The sequence below is a fragment of the Austrofundulus limnaeus genome, unplaced genomic scaffold (assembly GCF_001266775.1).
Source record: "Austrofundulus limnaeus strain Quisiro unplaced genomic scaffold, Austrofundulus_limnaeus-1.0 Scaffold234, whole genome shotgun sequence".
NCBI classification, from domain to species: domain Eukaryota; kingdom Metazoa; phylum Chordata; class Actinopteri; order Cyprinodontiformes; family Rivulidae; genus Austrofundulus; species Austrofundulus limnaeus.
Window position 1 is genome coordinate 806,790 of NW_013952636.1, and position 10,842 is coordinate 817,631.

General features: G+C 38.4%; 1 protein-coding gene across 1 annotated transcript in view; it reads right to left on the minus strand.

The window, feature by feature from the left end:
- Positions 1–10,836, minus strand: part of LOC106525579 (lipoma HMGIC fusion partner-like 4 protein) — a gene marked incomplete in the record, with an annotated part of 22,373 nt that extends 11,537 nt beyond the window's left edge. The window contains 1 exon segment of the mRNA XM_014019873.1: positions 9,782–10,836. Coding sequence (XP_013875327.1) covers positions 9,782–10,194 — 413 coding nt within the window.
- Positions 10,837–10,842: the final 6 nt, after the last annotated feature.

Below are 10,842 nucleotides of genomic sequence, written 5' to 3' on the forward strand. Positions count from 1 at the left end.
ATATATATATATATATATATGGACTTTGTTTAAAGGCCCAATAAACATATCGGTTCCAAAAAATGGGAATTTTCTAACTATTTTTTAAAGGGTTAGGCTTTAAAGGGTTTAAAAAAATTACTAACATATTTTCCATTATTTAGCTCACTGTTCATAGATTTAGGTAATTTCCACTAAATGTAAAATTTAAATGTTAAAAATTATTTTTAAATATACCCCACGTTGTTTTTTTATAAACACATTTTGAATTTATATTTTAAATATTATCTTTAGCAGTGTTACAAGCGTTGGCAAAAAGTTAGCGTCAGCTAACCCAGATGTCGTTATCATCCTGCGAAAAATATCAATAATGGACACTGCTAGCCACAGCTAGTCGCTGCTAACACTGCTAACACTGCGAACATGGCTAAAGATAATATTTAAAATATAAGTTCAAACTATGTTCATAAAAAACAGTATGGGTGGTCCCTGTGGTCCAGCACTTTGAAGTGCAGCTCAGACACCAGCCATAACTGTGAGTTTGATGTCATGTACGGAAGTTTTAGCTGCATTGGAGCTAGCAGTTGTTATCGTCTCAGGATGATGATGTCATAGCATGAGCCGAGCACCAACAGCAAAGTGTTCCATTCCAAAATACCTGAATGTGAACTTCAACATATAAGGTTTAACTTTTACATTTAGGATATTTTTTTAACATTTAAATGTAACATTTATTTAAAAATTGATAAATGTAAGAACAGTGAGCTAAATAAGGAAAAAATAAGTTATTGATTTTTTTTTAACATTTCATTTTACACTTGGCGCGCCATACAGTTCAGTTCATTCAGGAGATGGGAGCTATTTTTAGTACTTTTAGTTTTTGTAAATTCTTCTGAAAATATTGAACTATTTTCAGAGGAAAAATAATAATTCACTAGGATCTCTTCAAATCATTTCTTCTTTTAAAAATTTGCTTCAGTATGTTTGATTTATTTTTGTTTTCTTATGTAATATTTAGCTTTTAGCTAGCATTTATTTTACTAGTTTACTCATTTTTAATTTTTACATAGTGCTGTCTCTGTGTCCCTGTGACGGACATGTGTGCCCCGCCTCTTGCACAGTTACTGCAGGACCTGAGCACCGATGACCCATGAAAAGAATTGAGATAATGGATAAATTTTAGTTTGGAGTTGTTGTTTTATTATTTCATCACTAGATAATAAAAAACATTGGATTTAAATTTCTCCTCTTGAAGCCATAACAACCACAAGAATAAAGCTAGCGTCCCCACAGATAAACTCCTAAACCCACCAGCATACATAAAACTTCATTTGCTCTTTTCTTCCAGCTTCGAAGCGTTTCCCATATTTTGCCTTTGGAGGCTCAGAAACTGAACAGTCACTAACAGGTCGTTCCTCCCGAGACAGCTACTCTCCTGTGTCGCAGCTCGTGTTCTGCTTAGTTCTGTTTAATATTGCAGCAGACAGGGTCAGACATGACGGGTGGAAGCGTGAGCTGATGGGAAGGAAGAGAAAGAAAGGACAAAATCAAGCTTGAACGCCTGATTGCTGAGCTTTCCTGTGGCGCCTCAGTTAAAAACTGAAGGAAAGGATTTGGAGGACAGAAGACGGGTGGGGAGGGACCACAAAGTTCAAGCCTTGCTTTCCCAAAAACCTTCGCCTGAAATTCATCTTTGTCCAAAACGAAGGTGAGTTCAACCTAACCAGTGTAAACCCGAGGTGAGAAGAAAGGTTCCTCACAGACCTGAAGGGCTTTTGGGAAACCCTCTCCTCTTGCTTCTTCTGTACGAGGAGAGAAAAAAAATGCAGCTTAGTCCAGTTTCGAAGTGTAAAACGACCCCATTATTCACTCTCCCATTGAGGCATGACTTAACTGGGAAAAGAGAGCCTCCCCATTTGCAGGAAGCTGTTGACTCTAACGGCTTCAAACTAAATACATTTTTAGCTTGTAAGCACTTTAGGTTCTTGACCTTCTAAATGTTTTTGATTTATGAGTTAAACCTGTGTTTTTCTGCTTCTAAACCTACTAACAACAAACTGTTGATCTACTGGGCTGTTGCTGATTCAGCAATCACACAACTGTTTTCCTTTATTTGCCCTTTTCCACTGCCTACTTGGCAAACTTTCATTCAGGGTTCCCTTAAAAAGTCTTAAAAGGCATTGGATTTGTCAATCCAAAAACAAGGCCTTAATTAGCCTTAAAATGTCTTAAATCGATCTTTCACAGGTCTTAAAAATGTTAACACGTTTTAAGTAGGATGATTGTAAATTGTCTCAAATATTAAAATAATTGGTGACATTTATGTTAATTTTTTTAAAATTTACATAATTTTTCTCGTAGTTAGTTGTTCAGTGTTAAAATAAACATTTGGGTAAAATTGTCAGCAGCTGTTTTTTTTTTCAGCATTTTTTTTATTGTGAATTGGGTCTTAAATTTCATTTCAAGTGGCATTAAAGAGGTCTTTAAAAGTCTTAAATACAAACTTGTCTTCTGTAGGAACCCTGTTCATTTGTTTCAGCCAGTCTAGTTCCAAAAATGTACGACATTACAGACATTCATTTATCCATTACCCTTATTTACTTCCTTTCTGTGAGGGGTCACTGTTTCCTTTATACTCAACAGTAACCCTGGATAGTTTATCATTTTTGCAATAATAAACTTTAAAAAAAAAATAAAAAATTGAAATGCATCAAGATTTTTTCCATTCCTTTAAAAACTGCACTCTTTGAAAGCTATCAAAATTACTGGGTTGCAGATGATGTTGACATCACAAATGCATGGGGGGCAGGAGGTAAATGCAACCCCGTTCCCTTCTGTTGATTCAGCATCAAAATGGCTAAATTCTGTGCCATGCACGGTTGTTGTAACCGCTACAATTGGGAGAAATATAAAAGTTTTTTTCATGTTTTGAAAGTAGTGTGTCAGAAAAAAGACGACAAAGGTGGATCAACAAACTACGGCTAAAAGCAGGAGGTGCAGAAACAGCGTTTGCAGCGACCGTTTTCTAACAGGTAAGGATCGTATCGTTTAAATCCTATTTTCAGATATTTTACTGGACAGTTACTCAAAGTTGGATTTACAGAAGCTAAATAAATTATTTCCAGGCAGATCCAAGCACATAGAAATAACAGGTGTTAACCCGTTAGCGTTAGCATTGCTATCAGAGGCTAACTACTTAAAATAGCACAACTCACTCCTCACCCGGACAGAAACAAGTCGACAGACATTTAAAGTTTCTTTGGATCCTAAATGTTTGACCCAACCTGAAGCTAAATGATTATAGCTTCGAGGCTTTTGAAAGCTTTAATCTGGCTCGTCGTATAATACGAGGTCTGCAGCACCAGTTAGTTTGTGTCAGTCGCCTCGATGCCGGTGAATCCTCCTGATTATACTGTCATTTTTTAAAAGAAAATATGGACTGATCCTAAATGTATGGATTTTTTTTTGCGATATCTCATCTGTGCCAGCCCATTTAAGGCATTAGCGTACCTGACATTTGTGCGTCATTCGGGTCACATGACCACAACCCAGGAATGCACACCCCATTTATGTCTCCAAGTTTAGTTTTTTTTGCTTTTGTTTTGTTTTTATGCACCCTTATTGTCTACTTATGTGTCCATTTTTGTGTCTTTTGTATTATTATGTATTATTATGTCTTTTTACACTTTTAGTCTCCCTATGCATCCTTTTAATTTATATATGTCTTCATATCTCCTCATGGGGCCTTGTTGACTCCCTGTGCATCATTTTTTGTCTTTTTATATCGATCTGCTTTTTCTGACCATCCTTTTGCTATTCTTTTGTATCTCTTTATTTCTTCTTCAAATATTACAGATAACGTTAAATGTTCAACCATTGTTCTTCACCTTTTACTGTAAAAATGCAGCAGTTATTCAGAAATCAGTATTCACAAAACACAAAAAGGCAAATCTTTCTCATTTACATTTGTACTCTTGTTAAACCACAGCTTTCACAGTAGTTTTCCAACCACCAGTGAACAGTTTTCCAGGTCAGTGTTGGTGTATACATTTAGATATATAGCCAAGAGTTGTGCGTGCCATCCTTAAGTCATTTTCAAGTGCTTTAACCTCATTCACATTTGGTCAGTTCATTTCACAAAGATCCCGACTTTGGCCTGTTTCCAGCTAATAGATGCCAAGAAACACTGTCAATCTGCCCTGGCAACGATCCTGCACCCCTGTGCTTTGGCTCAGGTACCAGTTTGTCCTCATCTTTTATTCAACCTTTACTAAACCAATAAGTCTCATTAATCTCTTCAGTATGATGTACAACTCAGCCAGAATCTCGCAGGAAGATGAGCCAAGAAAGCGCGGCTCTGCATGGACGATCAACCTTCTTCTTCTCCGGTCACCTGTAACGTGAAGATGATTGGAAGCCAACGTTTCAACCGTAGACGCTAACATTTCATTTGGACGTTAGATTTTTTCCTTCCTGCAGTATACACCACACAGCCAGTGCAGTTAAAATCCTGATGATTCCCTTACTGATGCTCTTGATCCATTTAGCCTCGACCTGGGCCACTGACAGTTCAGATTGGCCCCCCGCGGTATTTGCTGCGTTGCTTTGTCACTGTGCTGTGCCAGAAGACCGACTGTTTCACCTGCAGGGTGGAGTGCATGATTAAACGTTCATCTTCAACGTGTCAAACGGCATCAGGCTTTCTGGCAAACATGCTGGACCGCTCACCTTCACCACACATCATATTCATCCCCCCGGACAGAAGGAAGGGAGGACACCAAAACTTTTTGAAGTCTGATCAACTTCTTGCTAAACTGAAGCAATGGAAGTGTAATTTTTTTATTCTGAGACAAAAGAAAACTTCACTGAAGTGAAGTCATTTACATATGTGGTTCAGATAGGCCATGTTCCACTACTCCACCCAGGCTGCGTTATCGAGCGCAAATCCGCAGAGAAACTTGTGTCAGCAACATTTAATTTAAAAACTGTCCTTTTGAGGTTAACATATGTTTATAATTAATTTCAATAAATTTACAAGTTAAAGGGCATGGATTTTTGTATCAAAAAAATTTCAAACCGTGACACTAAAAATATCGAACTGAACTGAATCATGAATTTTCTGTACCGTTGCTCCCCTACTATTGAATAATTATTACATTTGTTTAGTGTAAGAATTTTATTAACTAACATGTTTTAAACACTGAAATTTTTTTCAACAAACTGTTGATTATGAAAACAGAATGAAAAAAAAATCAAACCTCCATTAAGCTTCCTTACATAACATTTTTATATGTTTTTATAAATTATATTTTAAAATAAAGATTAAAACACAGACTCAACTTTATGATACTTTTTTACATTTAATTTTTAAATATTTGCACTGCTTTCCTCCCTTCCCTCCAGCTTTCTGAGGCCCCCCTAGCTCCTCCAAGCGGCCCCCACTTTGAAAAACACTGGTCTAAGCTGCTATTGATGGTGGGAATGTCAGGTTGCTCACGAGTTTAGACTCAGCTTATCAATGATGTTTGAGTTCTGCAGCTTTCTTCCATCTTCACCAACGTTTATATATTTTTTTCCTTAAATCACATTTATACATTTAAAAAGCATTTTTATTTTCTTATCTATAGATGTTAAATATAAATGATACTCTGAGTGACATCGCACACAAGATCCTTAAAGGGGCAGTATCACCTAAAATCAGTCCTGATGCATCTCAGTAATCCAGGTAAAAAATCAAAAAGAAAAAAATTGTATAGGTCTTCTGGACGGGTTCTTCTCTAATGAAACGTTTCGTCTCTCCTCCAAGAGACTTCTTCAGTCTGCCTGAAACTCTCAGACTGAAGAAGTCTCTTGGAGGAGAGACGAAATGTTTCATTAGAGAAGAACCCGTCCAGAAGACCTATACAATTTTTTTCTTTTTCACCTAAAATCAACTTTTTTTGAGTTTTAAATCATGTTATAATGTTATCCTCTCATCAAAAACATACAGAGTCTTACTTTGACTCATTCATGTATGTTTGAGAAATCCTGTAGTGTCCTGAGGCAGCCAGGCAGGGGAGCAAAAACCACCGGTTGGGACTAGAACCTCCTTTTGGGAAAAGCTCCTCCTCTGTGTCTCCTAACTTCTTCACCACAGAGCACACACACCCGCCCCATGATAAAATGGGCGGGACAGAAGAAGAAGGAGGTTCTTAAAGAGACAGAGGCCAATTTCAAGGCGTTTAGAAACAGATATGACGAGAAGTCAAATTTAATTTCTGTTTAAACATATGAACATTTTAATGACAACTGAAGGTGACATAGTTACTTTATTGTGTATAGATTTTAAATATACTGTATGCCTGAGAAACACATAATATTGCCCCTTTAATAAAGCTATTTTCATGGTTTCGTGGCTACAACTCCATTATTTTCTCATCCCGAGCTGCTCTCAGTCTGAAAGCATGAAAGTTTGCAGGCATAATTATTTCAAGGAATGCTCAGGTTTTAGTTAAATAATTAAAAGTGAAGAAGTCATCCAGAATAACTCTAATGTTAGGTGATTACTCAACATAATTGCTTCAGTAAATACCTGTTTAAATATGTAAAAAAAATCTAAATTACCAGTTAGTAAAGCCACAGAGGCTGATTTTCTGTAAAGTCATGAACTAAAGAGAGCAAAGAAAACAACTCTGCTGTTCTGTCTGATTTGTGCTGATCGCAGATCAACAAACCTTTTCACCGCACTCGGCAGAACAGAGGACAGAGTGGGCAGAGATGAGGATGAGGAAAAGAACAATACAAAAGGAAAATACAACAAAAAAAGTGCTGATCTCTCTCTCTCTCTCCCTCTCTCTTATTCAGGATGCTGACTGTTTCTGTACAGAAAACTGACTCCCACGCTTCTCTGCCTGCATGGCCTATTTATCACTCTGATCAGCTCAGGAAGACACACACAGGAGACGAGCTCAGAACGCTCAGAATTTATCATCACCCGCCCGCCAAATGCAAAGGCGGGCTGATTCTGCTTTTTGCTACTTGCAGTTTTTTTTTTCATTTGAATAAATATACATGTGTCGTTTGCAGATGTAACAATACACCTTTCCCCTCTCTCGTTCAGTGAAAGCAGCGCTGTTCAGCGTGTCCTGCATGTGTTCAGGAAGCCACACTTTGTCCTCAATAATCTCTACACACTGTAATCTTTACCCACAGGAGCGCGAGACAAAACTGCACCTCCCTGAAAACAGTAATCCAATTGACCTGAAATCATCCTCGGCACAGCAGCCGCCATTGCAGGAGTTCACATCTCCCCTAAAGCGTCGGCGAGGCATCTCCCCGCGTCGCACGCTAGCCGTTACGGACGGACCGATGAGCGAATGAATTAGCGTTTTCATCAGCTCGGAGTAACAATCACTGCTGCTGCAGCTGCTGTGGAGATGCAGCGGTGAATCCTCAAATTATCAATGGTAAAGTGGGAGGAAGCTCCAGCTCTGTTACTGTCGTCGGCGGGTTTCGTTAAAAAAAAGCCTCGGTCCGGTAGTAATGATGGGGAGAAACGGCTAAACTGGAGGCACACCTGATCAAGGCTGCAGCGCATTAATTCAGATAAAACATATCAAATCAAACTGCTGTTTTTATTTTCATCTTGTTTTCTACTCATGCAGAAAACATGATGTGTGAGTCAGACACACTGATCTGAAATAAATGGTTTGTTTGGAATTATCTTTGCCTCTAAAGGTGACGCAAAGCATCTCTTTGATGTTTAAGACACATGCTGGGAGCTCAGTTTGGAGGATTGGTTTTAATTGAATTCTATAGTTATTTGTAAGAACGCTGAGTCAGCATTCATACTGTTTTCCTGTTTATAGTTTCTTCCGTACGTTTCTTGCGCTGAAACTACTTTTCCTTACTGTTTTATTTTAACAGTTGTCAGAATGTTCAGCTACACGAGGAACAGAACGTTATGACTTTTGTCTTTTGGAACTTTCATATTTTTTGACACATTTACTTTTATTTCAAATAATTTTTCTCCTAAACATGGATTGAAATCACATCAATATTTAAAAAAATACGTTCTCTTTCAAATCTACTTCTGCATGTTTTGTTCCCGTATGCTAGATTTAGCTTTAAGCTAATGTTATGTCTCTTTCGCCTAAGGATATGTTAAATTTAGATTCTAGATACTGTTTTGACTTTTAGCTACGATCACACTTATTATAACTTTTAAGAGTGATTTAGCTCATTTTAGGATTTAGCTCCAGTTTTACAGTTTATTTTAGTGTTTAGTATGGATTTAACTCCTTGGCTTGCAGCTACAGTTTTGCCCAATTTTTTGGTAGCCTAAAATTTAGTTGATTTACAGTAGATTTTGTAGAATTTATTTAATATTAGCATTGATTTAGCTAAACTGTTTTCCTCAGTGTAACTTTATATGGCTTAGCGGTTTTTTCTAGCTTTTAGCCGTTGTTTCACTTATTTTGGACTTTCGGTACAATGTTGCAAATTTTAGCTTTTTGCTATTGTTCTAAAAATTTAGCTTTGCACCAATATTCTGTCACTTTTATCTAAAGATATGTTAGTTTAGAGTCTAGATACAGTTTTGTTCATTTTAAATTTTAGCAAAATCACACCTATTTTAACTTTTGCTAATTTTAAGATTTAGCTTTTTAGCATTTATGGATTTTACTCTTTAGCTTGTGGCTACAGTTTTGTTTATTTTTAGGGTAACTATTTTGTTGATTTTAACTGTTCAGTGCCGTGCTGGCTCTAGCCATTTTGGTGCCCTAGGCGAGTTGAAGTGCAACACCCCCCCCCCCCCAACAACCAAAACTATGTCCCAACCACCCCAACTTGAACCCCTAAAAAAGTTTGACAGTGTAAGGTACTATGGTAAACTTAGATTTATTTGCTTTAAACACAAACATACATCACACAACAAATTAAATGAATAAATAAAGTAAATATAATTAAATCAAATGAAAGGGTAAACAAAAGACCCTGTTCACAATTTGTGCAAAGATTTAGAAGGTCCTCTCTTTTTGGAAAATATAAATCTGATTTTAACTCATAAGGTCCTCTGCTGACAAACTCAGTCCTCACTGTGTCAGAATGGATGTCAGTAGGATCAGCGGGCTGCTGATGTCAACCTGAGAGGAACTATTAGCCCCTCCCCCATCAGTGTGTCGGAGCAGGACGAGTCAGTGCAACGTCAATCAAATAAGAGAGAGGGTGGGGGTGATTGTTGCATTGGGGGATGTTTTATGGATAATTTATTTTTCCTGTAATACTTCATTATTGTTTTTTTTTTTTTTTTAGACAAAGCTAATTGAAAGGGGCGCTGAGCGGAGTTACAACCAGGGATTACAAATAATTACTTTTTTCTTCTGCAGTTTGGCGCCCCCTCCAGCAGATGGCGCTCTAGGCGACCGCCTAGTTCGCCTATGCCAAGAGCTGGCTCTGGATCAGTGTTTAATTTGGTTTTACTGAGTTTAGTTTTGGCATCTTTTTTATTTAGCTTTTAGCTACTTTCTTATTTTGGACTTCATGTACAATTCTGCTAATTTTAGCTTTTAGCTAATGTTCTAAAAATAGCTTTGAGCTAATGTTCTGGTAGTTTTGTTTATTCACTGTTTGGCTGGTTTTAGTTTGTGTCCAGCTCGTTTTAACTTTACAATTTTTTTTGACCAATTCAGCTTCCAAATGTAACCACTAACACTCATCATCGCAGCATTTTCCCAGAAAAATGCAGATTTCTCCTGTTAAATTCTGTTTGCACCAGAAACAAAACCTTTAAAGGTGGAGATCCAAAGAAGAAAGCCTCTTACCGCACAGCAGCTGCATCCAGGCACAGGTCTTGTAAACGGTGGAGGTGTTGCAGAAGAAGAAGAGCGCCATGCAGGCGATGCAGCTGAGGATCAGCACCATGGACAGCAGCACGAACACCGAGGCCGCCTTGAAGGCTCCGGACGGGATGGAGCTGAAGTCGGAGAAGCTGCCGGCGCAGTACAGCTCCCGGCTGCCGGCCCCGGGCTCCTTGCTCACGCAGTAGTGGAAGAGGCCGAAGTAGCCGGTCTGCGTCGTCTTGACGCTGTCGCCGATCCAGTAGGGCTGGATGAAGACCACCACGTTGACGATGGCGAAGCAGATGGTGAAGATGGCCCACAGCACCCCGATGGCTCGGGAGTTGCGCATGTAATTGTCATGGTAGATCTTGGAGGCTTCTTGGGAAGGCAACATGTTTAGTCTATTTGAGTGAATTTATTCTTACTATATTTCACACTTCTGTTCTTTACTCTTATATGAGATAAATAATATTACAAAAAAAAAAAAAAGGAAAGAAAAATCCCACACAGCTTGACACACCTCAATATCCAGATCTGTCCCCCCCTGCGCTAAGATCCCCCCGCTTTGGAGGTGTCTTCTATTAAAGGCTATTAAATGGGCCTAAAAACATCAAATGATGAAGCTGAAAACGTGAGATTAAAACACAAAACATTATGACTTAATAGGGAATGCTACATTAAAGCAATATAAAATCACAGCCTATTCTACCTCTGATGAATAATTTACCAACACCAGTGATTCAACATTGCTGTCTTAGGCTGCTTTCCTTGGGGCTACACCAGAAATGATGAAGAAGAAGAAAAAAATCCATCAAAACCAGGATTTCTTTTTTTTCTCTTCCTTTCACAGTCAGGTGGAGGGGGGCTAAAGATTCCTGTCATCCTCATCCATCAGCTCAGAGCTCGGTGTCCTTTTTATTCCCATCCGTGAGATGAAGCGTTGCCCGTGGCGCCGGCGGTGGAGCCCGTTTTTACCTTCCGAGGCATCCGTGTGTGTGTGTGTGTGTGTGGGTGTGTGTGTGTGTGTGTGTGTGTGTGTGTG